Source organism: Drosophila virilis, chromosome 3 (assembly GCF_030788295.1).
Source record: "Drosophila virilis strain 15010-1051.87 chromosome 3, Dvir_AGI_RSII-ME, whole genome shotgun sequence".
Lineage (NCBI taxonomy): Eukaryota > Metazoa > Arthropoda > Insecta > Diptera > Drosophilidae > Drosophila > Drosophila virilis.
The window spans coordinates 1847056-1869565 of record NC_091545.1 but is presented as its reverse complement, the minus strand read 5'-3'; the positions used below and the strand labels follow the sequence as shown (position 1 = coordinate 1869565).

The window sequence follows — 22510 nt, the reverse complement described above, 5'->3', positions numbered from 1 at the left end:
CAACACAAGCATATGCATGTATATGTATATATGTAAACTGGTGCAAGTAAATATACATACATGTAAATTTTGCAGCACAGTGTAATACGTATATTACGCATACGCCCAGTAAGCCACTAATGTGTATAATATTTGCGCTCAGCCAATTAAATTGATGGCTTTGAGTTCTGTATAAAAACATTAACCTTGAACTTAATTATAGGAATTCGATTTTTTGTGCCTCACCTCAAAATTAATATTGCTCTGGAAATATTAGCAAAATTATAGAAAAGCAACAAATGTACTATAATCAATTCCAAGGAAAAGCCAGAAGTGAAAATGTCCTTAATGAAAGTGTTTGGTCAAGTAACAGCAGAGATAACACCGACGGCTGCGGACATCATCCAACAGCAGAAAATAACAATCATAATTACAGCCTAAGAGCAAATAGTTTTTTTGCGCGCTCTTTGTAAGCTGCTGTCCACTCTCCTTCTGAATTGCTTTGCTTGCATTGCTGCCCTTCGCTCTAACCGGCGAGCGTCTTATTGGAGTTTCGTTTCGATTCGCTTTACATATTGTCATAACCAGTCAGTCTTTCGTTTTGATCGCAACCTAGGCACAACTAATTCGAGTTGGCTGCCAAGCAACAATTTAAAACTTATAAATTCTAATAAGTGCCCTGCGCGGCAAATAAATCCATTTGAAAACTAATCTAAGTGTTTGAATTTCGCTGCACAAGCAGTTAGAATTAATTGGTTGCAAAAAAGCTTGCAACTACACATTTTGGTGACCCCGACGTGATTTTTCTTTCTTTCATTTTTTCTATTTTTTCTTGTACTTCGTTCTTGTCGTGTCAACGGACAGTTATCAGTTCGGGCAAAGCTGTGTGGTGAGCCGTTTGCTTGCGCATCTGCATACAGTTGGTTGTTATACATAAACGCCGTAGCAAATCCCCGCTAATCGTTGCGCGCTATAACCCGCTATACGCTATCTCGCTCGAACGAACACTTGCGCGATCAGACTTGTATTGTAGTTCGGCTGTGTGAACCTTGTTGTGCGCTACATTCATAATGTTTGATGAAGGTGCAAGTGCAAATGGAAATGATGAGGCGACATCAGCTAGTCAAGTGGCGGTTGGAACCCAGGCTGCTGTTTTTAAAATAAAGATCAAGAATTTAACTGATCGACTCAATAGATTGTCCTCGGAACTTGATCCCGCTCGACTTCGCGATGTTGATGACTACGAGCTGCAAGATTACATAAGCATGGCATCTGACTTGCAGGCGAAATTTGAGATAGTCTGTGATGGTTTGTTGGAGGTGGATCATGCCAGCGTTGATGAGGATCTTCAGACAAGTTTTGAGTCAACTATTAGGCAGCTACGGCTGTCCCTTCAACGCGAGCGCGGAAATCGAAGCAAGGTTCAGCAGATTCCGCATTGTTCCACCTTCAATTCAGCCGCAGCCGATGACTCGCGTTCTACCTTTGTTGTTCCAAACCACTCTCGATTGCCTCAACTTAAATTGCCGGAGTTTAGTGGAGGCTACACAGAATGGGCCGATTTCTCGAACCTGTTCACCACGGTCATTGACAAGGATCCGTATTTGACCAACATTGAAAAACTCCAGCATCTACGGTCATGCCTTAAAGGAACAGCGCTGGATACAATTCGCTCATTGGAAATTTCAAACGCAAATTATGCTGCCGCTTTAGAACTGCTTGATAAGCGTTTTAATAACAAGCGTCTTATTTTTCAGGCACACATCTCTGAAATTTTGGGTTTGAGAAAGGTGGACAAGGGCGCGACTGCACAGCTGCGCGAATTTTCAGATAAGCTCAACTCTCATCTACGTGCTTTAAAATCGATGGGCAGTGTGGAACAGATCGCCGGTTGCGTCATAGTACATACGTTGCTGCAAAAACTAGATAGCGTTACGCAGGCTAGCTGGGAGGATGATGCGCCGTTGGACGTCATACCATCATGCGAGCGGTTTACAACCTTCATAGAGAGGCGTTGCCAAAGGCTGGAAAATGCGGATCACGCTACGGCAATGTACACGCCTAGCTCCCAGGTGGGCCAGAACAACAGTAGTAGAAGAACGTTTGTAGTGACTAGGAATGGAACGAGTGCTTGTGTGTTTTGTGAAGTCGCAGGCCACTCTATTTATAAATGTTTGCAATTCGCAAATTTATCGCCCTTGCTGCGCCTTCACGAAGCCAAGCGGCTTGCGCTGTGCCTAAACTGCCTGCAAAGGGGACATCAGCTGAGAGTCTGCGGCTCCAGCGCTTGCAGAGTTTGTGGAAGCAAACATCATAGCTTGTTGCATCTTGGCAACACAAGCAGTCACATCGCTGCTTCTAGCCCAAACAATGCTCAAGATACCGAAACTTATTCGTCATCCCAAAACACCTTGGCGGCACTTTTATCTTCGCCTCTCACTACCGCCCAGCATCTCAAGCACGATGTGGTCCTGCTTGCCACTGCCGTCATCAACGTGAAAAATCGCGCTGGCTCCTTGGTGCCTTGCCGTGCGTTGCTCGACTCTGGGTCGCAGTTGCACATCATCACCTCTCGTCTTGCTCATCAGCTCCAGCTGCGCAAATTCAAGTCAACAGCAATCGTCTCTGGCATTGGTGATGCAGCATTTGCGTCCGATGGGTTTTCGGTCAACATCAATGTCAAATCTCGAGTGTCGGAGTACTCCACATGCATCCCGGCCTTGATTGCACCATCCATCACCGATAATCAGCCTGGCTTCACTCTTGACCCTGCATCATGGAACATTCCATCAAATATACAACTAGCTGATCCTGAATTCTTTAAATCTCAGCAAATCGACATGTTGATTGGAGCCAGTCTGTTCTTCGATCTGCTATGCGTCGGCCAGATTAAACTAGCTGCTGGACTGCCGATATTGCAAAAGACTCGCCTTGGTTGGGTGGCTACGGGAGGTGCCTCACATGCTGGAAAATCATCATTCATGGCCATGAGATCAATGGAGAATCCAGATCTGCTGGTTGACTCGCATCTGCAGCCTAATACACAGATTGATGAATTAATCCGTCGTTTTTGGGAATTGGAATGCTGCACCGACCCTGAGTCCTTACCAAACAAGGAGGAACGCGACTGTGAGGCACACTTTCAGGCCAATTTTAAACGTCTGTCGACTGGCGACTATTCAGTTCGTTTACCGCTACGTCTAGGCATGTATCCGCTGGGTGACTCCTATCAACAGGCGGTTCGTCGATTCCTGAACTTAGAAAGAAAACTAGACCGTAATCCACTATTGAAACCCCAGTATGCAGCATTTATCAAGGAGTATCTTGACTTGGGTCACATGTCACTTGTTACCTCAGCTGCACTGGGCCAATGCAAGTACTACCTGCCACATCACTGCGTGCTGAAGGAGGATAGCACTACAACCAAGCTAAGGGTCGTGTTTGATGGCTCAGCAGTTACTACCTCTGGACACTCGCTGAATGATGCACTGATGGCAGGTCCTACCATCCAACCGAAGCTGTTTTCGATACTGATGCGGTTTCGTACATTTGCAGTCGCCCTGACAGGCGATATATGCAAAATGTATCGATGCGTACGAGTCGAACCCGCAGACAGTTATTTTCAATGTATCTTGTGGCGTGAGTCTCAGCATCAGAAGATACAGATTTACAAATTAGACACCGTCACCTACGGCACAAAACCAGCATCGTTTCTCTCAGTGCGAGCTATGCACCAACTGGCCATGGATGAGCAGAAAACTTTCCCTATTGGCTCTGACATTGTTAAAAGAGATTTCTACGTGGATGACCTCATTTCTGGTGGTAGCTGTGTTCAAGAAGCAATTGAGATATTGAAACAAACATCTGGACTACTCGCCAAGGGGAACTTTAGGCTGCGCAAATGGTGTTCTAGCGACACATCTGTACTCCAAAACATACCGGAAGAGGATAGAGAAACGCTGCTTAAGTTTGACGATGGCAGTGACATCACGAAAACGTTAGGCCTCGTTTGGGATCCCGCTTCAGACTGTTTCCTTTTCTCCTTCTCTCCACTGAGGTTGCCCTCCAGACTGACAAAACGGTCAATACTCTCCGCAATTGCTCGCTTTTACGACCCCCTTGGTCTTGTTGGTCCCGTAATAACAAAATCGAAAATTTTTATGCAGGATCTCTGGAGAGAAAAGCTGGACTGGGATGAGAGCCTGCCCGTACACTTAAGCACAGCCTGGGTCAACTTCTGCGCTGATTTTGAGTATACTCAGCAATTCCAGTATCCCCGTCGAGCACTCTCATCAGACAGTACAGTGGAGATTCACGGATTTTGTGATGCCAGCCTAAGCGCTTATGGAGCATGCGTCTATACAGTCTCAAAGTGCAATGGCAACACCAGCGTGCGTCTCTTATGCTCCAAATCGCGTGTCGCGCCTGTGAAAACCATCACGGTACCAAAGCTGGAACTCTGCGGAGCTGCATTACTGGCTCAACTTCTCAGCGAAATATGCCAAATGAAAGTGTTCGACTGTCGGTATTACTGTTGGTCAGACTCTGCCGTGACTTTGGCTTGGATTCGCAATGATGCTTCGAAATTCAATGTTTTCGTTGCCAACCGAGTCGCAGCCATCCAAGAGCTCACCACTGGAATGGAATGGCATCATATTCCCACCGAATTAAACCCGGCGGATATAATTTCACGAGGAGCGCTGCCTAGTGAGCTCTTCCGGTCTCCATTATGGGCCCATGGTCCGAGTTTTCTCAGTAAGGGAAAGGAAGAGTGGCCTGCCTCCTGTGTACCTGTCGAATCCTTACCAGAACTTCGACACAAGGTACTCCTCGGAACTGCAGCGCAACCGGATCTCTCGATTGGTTGCAAGTTCATCAATTCGTTTTCCAAGCTGCAGCGGGTCTTTGCTTATGTTTACAAATTTGTAAATCGAATCCGAGGAGCTGAACTAACCGTTGACCACTTGCATCATGGCACACATTGGTTGCTGCGGTCAGTGCAAATGGCTACTCTCAGCGATGACTACAAGGCATTGAAGGAAGGAAGGCATGTCAAACCGTCTAGCTCAATGGCCTCTCTTGCACCATTCCTTGACGACTTCGGCCTACTTCGCATCGGTGGACGGCTGAAAAACTCGTCGTTGGACTTCTCAGCGCGACATCCGATTATATTGCCCCGTCAGCATCCTGTGACGCGAGCAATCATAGTTTACTTTCATAAACGAAACTTACACGCTGGACCTCGCGCTTTATTGTCTTCGATTCGGCTCCAGTACTGGCCCATTGGCGGTCGAAAAACAGTCTCCAGTATTGTTGCCAAATGCATAATCTGTTTTCGTGCCAAGCCACGATTGGCCGAGCATATAATGGCAGACCTACCAGCTGATCGTCTTAATACATCGTATCCCTTTATGGTCACTGGCGTTGATTACTGTGGACCATTTTACTACAAGAACGAAGTGCGCAACAGGCCACCAGTGAAATGCTATATCAGTCTGTTCATATGCTTCGCTACAAAGGCGGTGCACTTAGAGCTTGTAAAGGACTTGTCCACAACATCGTTTCTAAACGCCCTAAAACGTTTCATCCTGACTCGCTCTCGACCTTCAAGGATCTGGTCTGACAATGCGACAAACTTCGTAGGTGCCAAGAACGAACTAGCAGATCTGAACCGCCTGTTCCTGAGAGACGAGCATGTCAAGGCCGTTAACGAGTTTTGCCTAACCGAATCAATTGAATGGTTGTTCATCCCTCCTCGCTCTCCGCACTTTGGTGGACTATGGGAAGCCGCTGTGAAGACTGCTAAGCACCACTTTTATCGATCTGTTTGCTCTTCCATTTTGGATTTCGATTCGCTGCGTACGCTCGTCTGCCACATCACGGCAATTATTAATTCTCGACCATTACTTCCACTTTCAGAGCATCCAGGTGATCTTGACGTCTTGACACCCGCACACTTCCTGGGTACAGCGCCATCTTCATCATACATTGAGCCCGATCTAAGGCAGCTTAACTTCAATCGGCTTAATTATTTTCAGCGCGTCACATATCTCCAACAAGTATTCTGGGCCCGTTGGCGCGAAGAGTATTTGACGCTTCTTCAACAGCGCTCCAAATGGCGCACTCCTCAGCCTGGACTCTCCATTAACGATGTTGTCCTTGTAAAGGATGAGAATCTACCGCCGCTGAAGTGGCCACTCGCCAGAGTGCAAGAGCTGATCTCTGGATCTGATGGGGTATCCAGAGTTGCTGTGCTTCAAACTGCGACTGGAGTCATACGTAGAGCTGTACGAAAGCTGTGTTTGCTGCCCAAACAGGATGATGTTGAAAGCCCTTGCCTTCCAACGGGGGGAGAATGTTTGGTCAAGTAACAGCAGAGATAACACCGACGGCTGCGGACATCATCCAACAGCAGAAAATAACAATCATAATTACAGCCTAAGAGCAAATAGTTTTTTTGCGCGCTCTTTGTAAGCTGCTGTCCACTCTCCTTCTGAATTGCTTTGCTTGCATTGCTGCCCTTCGCTCTAACCGGCGAGCGTCTTATTGGAGTTTCGTTTCGATTCGCTTTACATATTGTCATAACCAGTCAGTCTTTCGTTTTGATCGCAACCTAGGCACAACTAATTCGAGTTGGCTGCCAAGCAACAATTTAAAACTTATAAATTCTAATAAGTGCCCTGCGCGGCAAATAAATCCATTTGAAAACTAATCTAAGTGTTTGAATTTCGCTGCACAAGCAGTTAGAATTAATTGGTTGCAAAAAAGCTTGCAACTACACAGAAAGCTTGTTTGGCTTTGTAAAATGTATCTTATGTTAGGGTAATTCTTTAAACCTAGACACAGGGTGTCTCTTAGTCCAGTCTACCCTCGAGATCATTCACACTTGTGCTTGACCGAACTCATTGAAAAGTAACCGAAAATGTTTCCTTTTTTGGTGCATTTTGTGCGGTGCAAAGCTTTCATTCATAAAACGAGCGAACAGCGCGCAGAATCCGCAAAGAAAGCGAAATGAAAACGAGCAGAGCTTTTTGCTCTCCGGCGAAAGCTCTATACTCTCTCTCTCTCTCTTTCTCTCTCTCTCTCTCTCTCTCTCTCACTCCGCATGCGGCGGGTGCGCGTGCACGAAATGTGCACCCACAAGCAACATGCAACAGAAGCTGCCGCAACAACAACAACAACAACAACTCCGAATGTGCAAACAAACAAATTGCGAACGGGAAAAGTAAACACGGAATGGGAATAATTATGGGAAATTTGATGGAGGTAAACATGAAATGGGAATTATTATGGGAAATTTAATGCAAACGAGAAAGCAGGTTTATGGAGCAAATGCGCGAAAGAGACGAAAGTGAAATAATCGAAGCTGTGCTTTTATGTGTGGGAGTTCGAATTTGTCTGTGTGCGTGTGTGGTTGTTCGTGTGTGTGTGTGTGTGCGTCAGTGAAAGTCCCTAGAAGCCGGGAAATTGTCGAATTAAATAAACTTGATTAAGCAGCTGCGTTTGATCAAAGCTGAAATGCTCAGATATAACAAATTTTATATACATTTTTTAACTTTTCTCTTATTTTGTACACGTTCGTTTTTCGAACCCTGCAAATTGCCTAGTGGAAATAATTATACCAAACATGAAAAGCTTCAAAAGCTTTTTTTGTTCGCATGCGAAAATTGCATAGAAGAGTGGAAGAAGGAAAAAAAGCAACGGCATATAGAATAAGTATGTGTGTACGTACGTACAAATGGCCCAGACGCGGCGAGCGAGAAAAATGAATGCGACGCTTTTCCAGCTGAGTACGACACAGCATGTGGAAAAGCGCACAACACGCACGGAAACGTTCTACCACATTTTTGTTATTATCATCAACGTGATTATCGTCGTCGTCACCAAAATATACACAACGAAAATTTAGTTGAAATTTTTTCATTTGTTATTTTATGTTTTTCTCGCGTCTGTTTGGTTAATTTTCGCGCTTGGTTTCGCTTTGTACACGGTGTAAAATTCGACGAGACGCGGCGCCAAAGCAAATAAACAATTCGAATACGTTCAATGAAAGGTTTCGACAATACAATTTTCAAATATGTTGCAAATGTAACAAAGTCTCGCTGTGTGTGTGCATGTGTGTGTGTGTGTGTGTGTGTGTAAGTCAATGAAAATGTGCGCAAAATAAGTGAGTTCAAGTGAAACTGAGCTGAAAACTATTTGGAAAATAATAAACTTGAAATGCTTCCACATGTTGTCGGTTTTATTGTTGCTGCGTTTGCTTTCAGCTGCAGCGTTGAGTTGTTGGCTATTTTATAGTTAAATCTAGCTATTTTTTGGAGATGTTCAGTAGACAATTTAAACTGATTTGTCGTCGTGAAAAGTCTGGCTGCACTGTTAAGGGAAAATTCGTGCTTAGCAAGCTAACTCAGCTATTTATTGTTTTTTGCTTCGAGGCATTCGGCTATTTTCAAATTTAACTATTTTTAGAGATGGACAGTGGGAGATAGTGCTTTGATTTCGTAAAAAGTCTGGCTATGGGAAATTCGTGCTAACTCAGCAACCTTTAGCTATTATTTAATATGGGTTTCAGCTGATTTTTAGCTGCGAACTGTTTGCCAGGAAATTTAGCTTTTTTAGGACGGAGACGGTAGACATGTAAAAAGTCTGACAACACTGTTTGTGTCCAAGTCCTGCTAATTCAACTATTTATAGCTGTAATTTAATATTGTCTTCAGTTACCTTAATGACAATTGGCAGCACTGTTGAGCTGCCTGTTACGCAAAATATTTTGTAACTGTACTTAAATGTTGCCCACGCGTATTTTTCGTTGTTGTTGTTGCTCATCATGTGGCAGCTGCTGCTTTACTTTGTTGCTGTTCCTTAAATTTGTTGTTGCTGCTGTCTGCCTTCAACGCCAGCTTCGTGTCTGCCCCAAGACGACCAAATGTCGCCACATTCACACTGACAACACACGGACGCACACACACACACTTACGCACGAAGCACGCACTCGCAGAAGCCTTCGCGTTGTTTTCCTTGAAGAAGGTCACTCAAACTTGCCCACTTGCCCCCGCCCACTTTCACTGCCTTGACCAGCATTTTCCTTTTTAGCCGTAATGTGCTGTGAATAGTTCTTGTTTTTTTTTTTTCTTTCTGTTCTCTACTCTTTTTGCATAATTTTAGCGTTTCGGTGCAAGCAAACGTTCATTAAAAGCCTTTTGTTATTCTGTCCCCCCGCCTGCCCTGCCCCCTCGTACACCTTGCCCCAATCTCTCGCCCTCTTTGGCATTTCTATATATACCCATTGTGTATCCATTTATGTCACGTTGACCGTTCAGCTCAGCTCATTGCACTGCTTTTGTATTGTTGTTGATGGCGAATGTGTTTGCTTAGGTTTGTTTTTTTTTTGCCTCCTCTGTGCTTTTATGACCAAATCAAAATGGCTCATAAAATGACACCCCAGCCCCTTCCTTCCCTGCCCAGATGCCCCCCCTGCTGACCTCAATTGCAGCAGGAGCCGCGAGTTGCGTTTAAAAGCATCAAATTTGCATACAACAAATGTATAAATATCGTAATTGTGTTCATAATCACGATGCACAGCTTAATTCAATTGTTTGTTCAGCTTTAGATTTAACTGGACCACGTGTCGTATACGTATAACATTAATTTCCAAATTGAGCGAAAAAACATGCGTTTGATGTTGCAAAATGTATAAACATGTTTTGTTTGATAAGGGCTGAGGGTTTAAACCAGCTTTCTGCCTTGAAGCTCGGCTGGGAAAGCTCGTTTTTCACATCCTTAAAGCCAGGACTTTCCAGCTAGTCTTAAAAGTTAATGAAACAGTTTAGTATTTCGCTTTTTAATGCCCGTTTGACTGAAAATATGGGCAACTGTATATATTTTCATAAAAAATCTGCGGCAAAAATTTGAAATCTACTAAAAATTGATAATTAATAATGATTATCTTTCATCTTGAGTCTTATCTTTTTATATATATAATATATATAATATTTTATAATCTTTATTTATAATTAATTATTTTATAAGTCTCTAAATTGGGGACTTTTCATTAAGAATCTTTTAATGGGTCAAGTAATGCGCCTAAAATAATTTACCTTAAACAAAATCTTCTCTGCAACGTGTCCGGAAAAGCACCTCAAATAATCATATACACATTTTTTGCATAATTTATGTGCTCAAAAGTAAAAGTTCTCAAAGCTAAAAAGAAAAACTTGATATATGTGTTTTTCGCCCCCTTCCCCCTTTCCCACACCCTTTGAGCACACGCGCGTGGCTCGCCGGAAAAGTTCAATAAACCTTTGTCGCAAGAGAGAAACAAGACGTGGAAGAGAGGGGGAGAAGAAGGAGGAGGAGGCATGGCTGCATACTCTGCCCTGGAATTGAGCGATTCATTAGCATATTTTTGCTAGCATTTGTTGTTGAGCAGAAAAAAAGTGTTTGCTGCACCTCTCGTTTGTAAAATGTAAACGCATCTGTTTAAGGCAGCTGTCGCAGCCATTTTTCTGAGATTGAGCTGAGACATGGCCCCGATTCAGCTTATATAGAGGGCAAATATTTGCCCAGCCAGCGATGCTAATGCCAATCAATTACAAGCCAGACATGATGGCATGGCTGAAGATGCCAGGAGCTGACCAAGAGGCGCGAGTGAGGAGCTCGGAGCGAGGTGCGAGGAACAAAAGCAGCCACTGTCTTTCTGATGAAATGCGGTTAGATAATAAACACACACAGATACAGATACAAATACACACACAAGCAGCAATAAATTGTGGCTCCTTTCGGTGGCTAATGCGGCGTATGCGCAATGCTTCCATCCCGATCCCAACCCCAAGGCTATTGTATTTTTTGTTTGTGTGTTTTTGTGCCCTCAACTGCTCACTAAAATTATTCAATCAGAGCGCCACACACAAACAAGGTTTATTATGTTTAACCTGGTTGATTGACTGATTGATTGATTGATGGTCATTGCAGAGCGCAAGTCGTTAGAGCTAGGCAATGTAAGGTAGTAGTAAGAATAGCTGGAAAACTCTTTAAGCTCGATTGACAAACAGTTGAAAACCCTTTTAAAAACACTTTTTTCTTTTGTTTTTCTTGAACTATATGCTATATCGCATCATATAGCATAGGAACGATCGTTGTTTTACTCCTCGATTCTCAAGAATTCAAGTAGGAGTTCAACAAGGCATGCATGCATGCATGTATGCAGGTATCCGCCCATGTACGCATGCATTCATACATAAAAAGTAAACATGCTTACATGTCAAACAGGCATACATTAGTATATATGCAAGCTTAAAACATATCCCAAAATATCTTTGAATCGCATTTCTACCGAGGAAGATTTTATTTTTCCAAATGTGGGAAACATCTTTTGAATTAATTTACAAAAGGATCTTTGAAAACGCGCTTGAGGCCGAGCGAATGCTGAACGAAAAAGTTTCAAACAAATCTTTTTCTCAGTTTTTTCACATACACACGGGGAATTTTCCGATATCTCTTCCTAGCGTGCACCTTCATTACATAAGGTTACTTCAGTAAAAATTTCAGCTTCAGTTTCTCAGGTCAAACAGTTATAAGCCACACTTATATTTAATCTTCTGCTGTTTTTTAAATTTATTCAAGTTCTTGTTAGGAGTTGTTAGTTTAATGATATTTCTATAGCTTCTTTAAAAAGCAGCTTAAAATTCTATGGCCAATTCTATTATATCACTTGGGCTTATATTATATCACATTCAGTTTTTGACTCACTTTAAATGTAATTAGTTTTATATACCTGCCTCGGTCAGAATATATTCTCATATATCTTTCACTTGGCGAAAGTTGTATGCTAAACCGCCATATCCAGCTCGATTCAACATGAGTCATTTTCGTTAGGTTTGGGTCGGCTTCGTCCTTGGACTAACATGTCTCTTTTTTTTCTTTAGCCGGCGCACCCTGCATTTCACAGGGCTGGCGCATTAGAATTTGGAATTCCCTTTGTTGTTAGTCCCAGCTAAAATATGACAATCATTTGCTGGTTATTTCTGTGTTTTTGTTTTTTTGGCAGCACTGCCAAAAAGCGCTGCTGTTGCAACATATGCAAATTAACTGACTGCCTGACTGCAGCGAATTTCTTTTTTGTTGTCAACAATTTCGAGGCGCGACCAAACGGAACTGCCGTGTTTTGAGCCTGTGGCATGCAAGGTCAGTTCTTGATTCGTGATTCGGCTGCATCATAATCATTGTAAATCAATAAAAACAGCCCCAAGCAACAAGCAGAATAATGGAAAAACAACAGCGAAAAGTTCACTTATATGCCTTTACCGAGCAGTTTAATACCCTGTAAATCATACTGTGTGATAAGTCCAATATTCCTTTCACTCCAAATGACAGTGTATCGATTCGGACAAGCACTTAACATACTGCTAAATTTAATATTATTGTTTTTTTCGTTGAATAGAATATCTGCTGAGTTTGATCCAGCGCCCTCTCGCACTCTGATTCGAATTCTCAGAATTATAGTTGCTTTGAGCACAGTTTTCTCCAACCCTCAGGTTACATTTTCCAAAAGTGCTTGATTTCAAACCCAATATTGCTTCTTTTTTTGTATAAAATTTCTGCTGAATTTGAACCAGCGCCTTCTCGTACAACATCGAGCTCAATTTATTGAACCAGCGCCCTCTCGCTCGCTAGTTCGAACTCCCAGACACTGTCCGGTTTTTGCTACTTTGATCACCGTTTTCTCTCATTTGTAGCGCAAATTTTCAAAAAATTCTCAATTTCGACCCAAAAGGAGGACTCAGTTATAATTGCAGCTTCCTAGCCTCATTCCGGCTTGGGTCACAAATATTATTACAAACTTCAACTGCACTCTGCTGAGGCACTAACAAAACGAAATAAAAATGAAAGCTGCTGCTGCCTTGTACTTGGCCACGTTTTAGCTCCGCATGTGCCACATGCCATTGCCCATGTGATGCCCTAGGCCTCCTAGCATTGTCTTTGGCTGATGACAACCCGCTGTCACTCATATATAGACAAAGGGGGAAAGGGGATTGGGTACTTGCTGTCATGATGATTTGATTTCATGTGCGGCTGCCAAGAGCCCCCGTAGCCGGAGCCATGCAATTGCCATTATCTAACTGGCCCCAGTAAAATCAATAAACTGCACATTCATCATGTAAATGGCTTGGTGACCCTTTTTATTTTCAGCGGCAACGCCTCGTGGTTTTTTTTGCCATTTTTCTCTATTTTCCACTATTTTCCTCCATTTTACTGACCGTCCGAAGCCGAAGCAATTTATAGAAGCTTGACACTTTCCTGGCCACGTTCTCGGCAAACTATTTTTCATATTGAAAGGCGACAAGCTGCGCTGGCAGCACGCAAGTGTGTGCGAATGTGTGTGCGTGTGTACATGTGTGTTGTTTGCATGTTTGCGTAACAGGAGCGGAATAGAAAGCGAAATGGGTCGGCCCAAGGGCTTGACAATCAATACCGTTTCAGGGCTAGATCGACATTCAGATTTGAACTTAAACTTTTCAAGTTTTAAGTTCCATTTTTTTTTTTCGAATTCGACATAGGTCAAAATGACCATAACTCTGTCTCGTCCGATTTGAACGAGATTTGGCGTTTTCTTCATGCGTAGATTTATCTGGCATTTAATTCTGAACACCGATTTTTTAGTCGAAATTCATGTCCAAACCTTACCCCAAGATTCGTATATAGATATGGGTCAAAATTACCCACCTCCATAACTCGGTCAAATCTCATCCAAATTTTACGAGGTTTGGCTTTTTCTTCATGGTTTGGCCTCTAGATTAATCTGGCATTTAAATCTGAACACCGATTTTTTAGTCGAAATTCATGTCCAAACCTTACCCCAAGATTCGTATATAGATATGGGTCAAAATTTCCCACCTCCATAACTCGGTCAAATCTCATCCAAATTTTACGAGGTTTGGCTTTTTCTTCATGGTTTGGCCTCTAGATTAATTTGGCATTTAAATCTCAACACCGATTTTTTGGTCGAAATTCATGTCCAAATCTTACCCCAAGATTCGTATATAGACATGGGTCAAAATTTCCCACCTCCATAACTCGGTCAAATCTCATCCGATTTTTACGAGGTTGGTCTTTTTCTTCATGGTTTGGCCTCTAGATTAATGTGGCATTTAAATCTGAACACCGATTTTTTAGTCGAAATTCATGTCCAAATCTTACCCCAAGATTCGTATATAGACATGGGTCAAAATTTCCCACCTCCATAACTCGGTCAAATCTCATCCGATTTTTACGAGGTTGGTCTTTTTCTTCATGGCTTGGCCACTAGATTAATGTAGCATATAAATCTGAACACCGATTTTTTAGTCGAAATTCATGTCCAAATCTTATCCCAAGATTCGTATATAGACATGGGTCAAAATTTTCCCACCTCCATAACTCGGTCAAACCTCATCCGATTTTTACGAGGTTGGTCTTTTTCTTCATGGTTTGGCCTCTAGATTAATGTGGCATTTAAATCTGAACACCGATTTTTAGTCGAAATTCATGTCCAAATCTTACCCCAAGATTCGTATATAGACATGAGTCAAAATTTCCCACCCCCATATCTCGGTCAAATCTCATCTGATTTTTACGAGGTTGGTCTTTTTCTTCATGGTTTGGCCTCTAGATTAATGTGGCATTTAAATCTGAACACCGATTTTTAGTCGAAATTCATGTCCAAATCTTACCCCAAGATTCGTATATAGACATGAGTCAAAATTTCCCACCCCCATATCTCGGTCAAATCTCATCTGATTTTTACGAGGTTGGTCTTTTTCTTCACGGTTTGGCCTCTAGATTAATGTGGCATTTAAATCTGAACACCGATTTTTTAGTCGAAATTCATGTCCAAATCTTACCCCAAGATTCGTATATAGACATGGGTCAAAATTTCCCACCCCCATAACTCGGTCAAATCTCATCCGATTTTTACGAGGTTGGTCTTTTTCTTCATGGTTTGGCCTCTAGATTAATGTGGCATTTAAATCTGAACACCGATTTTTTAGTCGAAATTCATGTCCAAATCTTACCCCAAGATTCGTATATAGACATGAGTCAAAATTTCCCACCCCCATATCTCGGTCAAATCTCATCTGATTTTTACGAGGTTGGTCTTTTTCTTCACGGTTTGGCCTCTAGATTAATGTGGCATTTAAATCTGAACACCGATTTTTTAGTCGAAATTCATGTCCAAATCTTACCCCAAGATTCGTATATAGACATGGGTCAAAATTTCCCACCCCTATAACTCGGTCAAATCTCATCCGATTTTTACGAGGTTGGTCTTTTTCTTCATGGTTTGGCCTCTAGATTAATGTGGCATTTAAATCTGAACACCGATTTTTAGTCGAAATTCATGTCCAAATCTTATCCCAAGATTCGTATATAGACATGGGCCAAAATTTCCCACCCCCATAACTCGGTCAAATCTCATCCGATTTTTGCGAGGTTTGGCTTTTTCTTCATGGTTTGGCCTCTAGATTAATGTGGCATATAAATCTGAACACCGATTTTTTAGTCGAAATTCATGTCCAAATCTTATCCCAATTTCGTATATAGACATGGGTCAAAATTTCCCACCTCCATAACTCGGTCAAATCTCATCCGATTTTTACGAGGTTGGTCTTTTTCTTCATGGTTTGGCCTCTAGATTAATGTGGCATTTAAATCTGAACACCGATTTTTTAGTCGAAATTCATGTCCAAATCTTACCCCAAGATTCGTATATAGACATGGGTCAAAATTTCCCACCTCCATAACTCGGTCAAATCTCATCCGATTTTTACGAGGTTGGTCTTTTTCTTCATGGTTTGGCCTCTAGATTAATGTGGCATTTAAATCTGAACACCGATTTTTTAGTCGAAATTCATGTCCAAATCTTACCCCAAGATTCGTATATAGACATGAGTCAAAATTTCCCACCCCCATATCTCGGTCAAATCTCATCTGATTTTTACGAGGTTGGTCTTTTTCTTCACGGTTTGGCCTCTAGATTAATGTGGCATTTAAATCTGAACACCGATTTTTTAGTCGAAATTCATGTCCAAATCTTACCCCCAGATTCGTATATAGACATTGTTCAAAATTTCCCACCCCTATAACTCGGTCAAATCTCATCCGATTTTTACGAGGTTGGTCTTTTTCTTCATGGTTTGGCCTCTAGATTAATGTGGCATTTAAATCTGAACACCGATTTTTTAGTCGAAATTCATGTCCAAATCTTATCCCAAGATTCGTATATAGACATGGGTCAAAATTTCCCACCCCCATAACTCGGTCAAATCTCATCCGATTTTTACGAGGTTGGTCTTTTTCTTCATGGTTTGGCCTCTAGATTAATGTGGCATTTAAATCTGAACACCGATTTTTAGTCGAAATTCATGTCCAAATCTTATCCCAAGATTCGTATATAGACATGGGCCAAAATTTCCCACCCCCATAACTCGGTCAAATCTCATCCGATTTTTGCGAGGTTTGGCTTTTTCTTCATGGTTTGGCCTCTAGATTAATGTGGCATATAAATCTGAACACCGATTTTTTAGTCGAAATTCATGTCCAAATCTTATCCCAATTTCGTATATAGACATGGGTCAAAATTTCCCACCTCCATAACTCGGTCAAATCTCATCCGATTTTTACGAGGTTGGTCTTTTTCTTCATGGTTTGCCCTCTAGATTAATGTGGCATTTAAATCTGAACACCGATTTTTTAGTCGAAATTCATGTCCAAATCTTACCCCAAGATTCGTATATAGACATGGGTCAAAATTTCCCACCTCCATAACTCGGTCAAATCTCATCCGATTTTTACGAGGTTGGTCTTTTTCTTCATGGTTTGGCCTCTAGATTAATGTGGCATTTAAATCTGAACACCGATTTTTTAGTCGAAATTCATGTCCAAATCTTACCCCAAGATTCGTATATAGACATGGGTCAAAATTTCCCACCTCCATAACTCGGTCAAATCTCATCCGATTTTTACGAGGTTGGTCTTTTTCTTCATGGCTTGGCCACTAGATTAATGTAGCATATAAATCTGAACACCGATTTTTTAGTCGAAATTCATGTCCAAATCTTATCCCAAGATTCGTATATAGACATGGGTCAAAATTTTCCCACCTCCATAACTCGGTCAAACCTCATCCGATTTTTACGAGGTTGGTCTTTTTCTTCATGGTTTGGCCTCTAGATTAATGTGGCATTTAAATCTGAACACCGATTTTTTAGTCGAAATTCATGTCCAAATCTTACCCCAAGATTCGTATATAGACATGAGTCAAAATTTCCCACCCCCATATCTCGGTCAAATCTCATCTGATTTTAACGAGGTTGGTCTTTTTCTTCATGGTTTGGCCTCTAGATTAATGTGGCATTTAAATCTGAACACCGATTTTTAGTCGAAATTCATGTCCAAATCTTATCCCAAGATTCGTATATAGACATGGGCCAAAATTTCCCACCCCCATAACTCGGTCAAATCTCATCCGATTTTTGCGAGGTTTGGCTTTTTCTTCATGGTTTGGCCTCTAGATTAATGTGGCATATAAATCTGAACACCGATTTTTTAGTCGAAATTCATGTCCAAATCTTATCCCAATTTCGTATATAGACATGGGTCAAAATTTCCCACCTCCATAACTCGGTCAAATCTCATCCGATTTTTACGAGGTTGGTCTTTTTCTTCATGGTTTGGCCTCTAGATTAATGTGGCATTTAAATCTGAACACCGATTTTTTAGTCGAAATTCATGTCCAAATCTTACCCCAAGATTCGTATATAGACATGGGTCAAAATTTCCCACCTCCATAACTCGGTCAAATCTCATCCGATTTTTACGAGGTTGGTCTTTTTCTTCATGGTTTGGCCTCTAGATTAATGTGGCATTTAAATCTGAACACCGATTTTTTAGTCGAAATTCATGTCCAAATCTTACCCCAAGATTCGTATATAGACATGAGTCAAAATTTCCCACCCCCATATCTCGGTCAAATCTCATCTGATTTTTACGAGGTTGGTCTTTTTCTTCACGGTTTGGCCTCTAGATTAATGTGGCATTTAAATCTGAACACCGATTTTTTAGTCGAAATTCATGTCCAAATCTTATCCCAATTTCGTATATAGACATGGGTCAAAATTTCCCACCTCCATAACTCGGTCAAATCTCATCCGATTTTTACGAGGTTGGTCTTTTTCTTCATGGTTTGCCCTCTAGATTAATGTGGCATTTAAATCTGAACACCGATTTTTTAGTCGAAATTCATGTCCAAATCTTACCCCAAGATTCGTATATAGACATGGGTCAAAATTTCCCACCTCCATAACTCGGTCAAATCTCATCCGATTTTTACGAGGTTGGTCTTTTTCTTCATGGTTTGGCCTCTAGATTAATGTGGCATTTAAATCTGAACACCGATTTTTTAGTCGAAATTCATGTCCAAATCTTACCCCAAGATTCGTATATAGACATGGGTCAAAATTTCCCACCTCCATAACTCGGTCAAATCTCATCCGATTTTTACGAGGTTGGTCTTTTTCTTCATGGTTTGGCCTCTAGATTAATGTGGCATTTAAATCTGAACACCGATTTTTTAGTCGAAATTCATGTCCAAATCTTACCCCAAGATTCGTATATAGACATGAGTCAAAATTTCCCACCCCCATATCTCGGTCAAATCTCATCTGATTTTTACGAGGTTGGTCTTTTTCTTCACGGTTTGGCCTCTAGATTAATGTGGCATTTAAATCTGAACACCGATTTTTTAGTCGAAATTCATGTCCAAATCTTATCCCAATTTCGTATATAGACATGGGTCAAAATTTCCCACCTCCATAACTCGGTCAAATCTCATCCGATTTTTACGAGGTTGGTCTTTTTCTTCATGGTTTGCCCTCTAGATTAATGTGGCATTTAAATCTGAACACCGATTTTTTAGTCGAAATTCATGTCCAAATCTTACCCCAAGATTCGTATATAGACATGGGTCAAAATTTCCCACCTCCATAACTCGGTCAAATCTCATCCGATTTTTACGAGGTTGGTCTTTTTCTTCATGGTTTGGCCTCTAGATTAATGTGGCATTTAAATCTGAACACCGATTTTTTAGTCGAAATTCATGTCCAAATCTTACCCCAAGATTCGTATATAGACATGGGTCAAAATTTCCCACCTCCATAACTCGGTCAAATCTCATCCGATTTTTACGAGGTTGGTCTTTTTCTTCATGGCTTGGCCACTAGATTAATGTAGCATATAAATCTGAACACCGATTTTTTAGTCGAAATTCATGTCCAAATCTTATCCCAAGATTCGTATATAGACATGGGTCAAAATTTTCCCACCTCCATAACTCGGTCAAACCTCATCCGATTTTTACGAGGTTGGTCTTTTTCTTCATGGTTTGGCCTCTAGATTAATGTGGCATTTAAATCTGAACACCGATTTTTTAGTCGAAATTCATGTCCAAATCTTACCCCAAGATTCGTATATAGACATGAGTCAAAATTTCCCACCCCCATATCTCGGTCAAATCTCATCTGATTTTAACGAGGTTGGTCTTTTTCTTCACGGTTTGGCCTCTAGATTAATGTGGCATTTAAATCTGAACACCGATTTTTTAGTCGAAATTCATGTCCAAATCTTACCCCAAGATTCGTATATAGACATGGGTCAAAATTTCCCCCCCCATAACTCGGTCAAATCTCATCCGATTTTTACGAGGTTGGTCTTTTTCTTCATGGTTTGGCCTCTAGATTAATGTGGCATTTAAATCTGAACACCGATTTTTAGTCGAAATTCATGTCCAAATCTTATCCCAAGATTCGTATATAGACATGAGTCAAAATTTCCCACCCCCATAACTCGGTCAAATCTCATCTGATTTTAACGAGGTTGGTCTTTTTCTTCACGGTTTGGCCTCTAGATTAATGTGGCATTTAAATCTGAACACCGATTTTTTAGTCGAAATTCATGTCCAAATCTTACCCCAAGATTCGTATATAGACATGGGTCAAAATTTCCCCCCCCATAACTCGGTCAAATCTCATCCGATTTTTACGAGGTTGGTCTTTTTCTTCATGGTTTGGCCTCTAGATTAATGTGGCATTTAAATCTGAACACCGATTTTTAGTCGAAATTCATGTCCAAATCTTATCCCAAGATTCGTATATAGACATGAGTCAAAATTTCCCACCCCCATAACTCGGTCAAATCTCATCCGATTTTTACGAGGTTTGGCTTTTTCTTCATGGTTTGGCCTCTAGATTAATGTGGCATATAAATCTGAACACCGATTTTTTAGTCGAAATTCATGTCCAAATCTTATCCCAATTTCGTATATAGACATGGGTCAAAATTTCCCACCTCCATAACTCGGTCAAATCTCATCCGATTTTTACGAGGTTGGTCTTTTTCTTCATGGTTTGGCCTCTAGATTAATGTGGCATTTAAATCTGAACACCGATTTTTTAGTCGAAATTCATGTCCAAATCTTACCCCAAGATTCGTATATAGACATGGGTCAAAATTTCCCACCTCCATAACTCGGTCAAATCTCATCCGATTTTTACGAGGTTGGTCTTTTTCTTCATGGTTTGGCCTCTAGATTAATGTGGCATTTAAATCTGAACACCGATTTTTTAGTCGAAATTCATGTCCAAATCTTACCCCAAGATTCGTATATAGACATGAGTCAAAATTTCCCACCCCCATATCTCGGTCAAATCTCATCTGATTTTTACGAGGTTGGTCTTTTTCTTCACGGTTTGGCCTCTAGATTAATGTGGCATTTAAATCTGAACACCGATTTTTTAGTCGAAATTCATGTCCAAATCTTATCCCAATTTCGTATATAGACATGGGTCAAAATTTCCCACCTCCATAACTCGGTCAAATCTCATCCGATTTTTACGAGGTTGGTCTTTTTCTTCATGGTTTGCCCTCTAGATTAATGTGGCATTTAAATCTGAACACCGATTTTTTAGTCGAAATTCATGTCCAAATCTTACCCCAAGATTCGTATATAGACATGGGTCAAAATTTCCCACCTCCATAACTCGGTCAAATCTCATCCGATTTTTACGAGGTTGGTCTTTTTCTTCATGGTTTGGCCTCTAGATTAATGTGGCATTTAAATCTGAACACCGATTTTTTAGTCGAAATTCATGTCCAAATCTTACCCCAAGATTCGTATATAGACATGGGTCAAAATTTCCCACCTCCATAACTCGGTCAAATCTCATCCGATTTTTACGAGGTTGGTCTTTTTCTTCATGGTTTGGCCTCTAGATTAATGTGGCATTTAAATCTGAACACCGATTTTTTAGTCGAAATTCATGTCCAAATCTTACCCCAAGATTCGTATATAGACATGAGTCAAAATTTCCCACCCCCATATCTCGGTCAAATCTCATCTGATTTTTACGAGGTTGGTCTTTTTCTTCACGGTTTGGCCTCTAGATTAATGTGGCATTTAAATCTGAACACCGATTTTTTAGTCGAAATTCATGTCCAAATCTTATCCCAATTTCGTATATAGACATGGGTCAAAATTTCCCACCTCCATAACTCGGTCAAATCTCATCCGATTTTTACGAGGTTGGTCTTTTTCTTCATGGTTTGCCCTCTAGATTAATGTGGCATTTAAATCTGAACACCGATTTTTTAGTCGAAATTCATGTCCAAATCTTACCCCAAGATTCGTATATAGACATGGGTCAAAATTTCCCACCTCCATAACTCGGTCAAATCTCATCCGATTTTTACGAGGTTGGTCTTTTTCTTCATGGTTTGGCCTCTAGATTAATGTGGCATTTAAATCTGAACACCGATTTTTTAGTCGAAATTCATGTCCAAATCTTACCCCAAGATTCGTATATAGACATGGGTCAAAATTTCCCACCTCCATAACTCGGTCAAATCTCATCCGATTTTTACGAGGTTGGTCTTTTTCTTCATGGCTTGGCCACTAGATTAATGTAGCATATAAATCTGAACACCGATTTTTTAGTCGAAATTCATGTCCAAATCTTATCCCAAGATTCGTATATAGACATGGGTCAAAATTTTCCCACCTCCATAACTCGGTCAAACCTCATCCGATTTTTACGAGGTTGGTCTTTTTCTTCATGGTTTGGCCTCTAGATTAATGTGGCATTTAAATCTGAACACCGATTTTTTAGTCGAAATTCATGTCCAAATCTTACCCCAAGATTCGTATATAGACATGAGTCAAAATTTCCCACCCCCATATCTCGGTCAAATCTCATCTGATTTTAACGAGGTTGGTCTTTTTCTTCACGGTTTGGCCTCTAGATTAATGTGGCATTTAAATCTGAACACCGATTTTTTAGTCGAAATTCATGTCCAAATCTTACCCCAAGATTCGTATATAGACATGGGTCAAAATTTCCCCCCCCATAACTCGGTCAAATCTCATCCGATTTTTACGAGGTTGGTCTTTTTCTTCATGGTTTGGCCTCTAGATTAATGTGGCATTTAAATCTGAACACCGATT

General features: G+C 41.1%; 2 protein-coding genes across 4 annotated transcripts in view; both read left to right on the top strand.

Annotated features, from left to right (window-relative positions):
• Window positions 1-22510, top strand: part of LOC6623143 (hippocampus abundant transcript 1 protein) — a 37191-nt gene that overhangs the window by 3474 nt on the left and 11207 nt on the right. The gene's annotated exons all lie outside the window — the stretch shown is intronic.
• LOC116650813 (uncharacterized) overlaps window positions 268-22510 on the top strand; it is a 28245-nt gene continuing 6002 nt past the window's right edge. The window contains exons 1-2 of one of the 2 annotated variants that reach the window (XM_032435554.2): window positions 268-5838; window positions 5899-8032. In XM_032435554.2, coding sequence (XP_032291445.2) covers window positions 1050-5838; window positions 5899-6350 — 5241 coding nt within the window. In that variant the 5' untranslated portion in view covers window positions 268-1049 and the 3' untranslated portion in view covers window positions 6351-8032. Of the gene's footprint in view, window positions 8033-22510 lie in introns of both variants that reach the window. The other variant, XM_070207876.1, reaches the window with a different exon arrangement.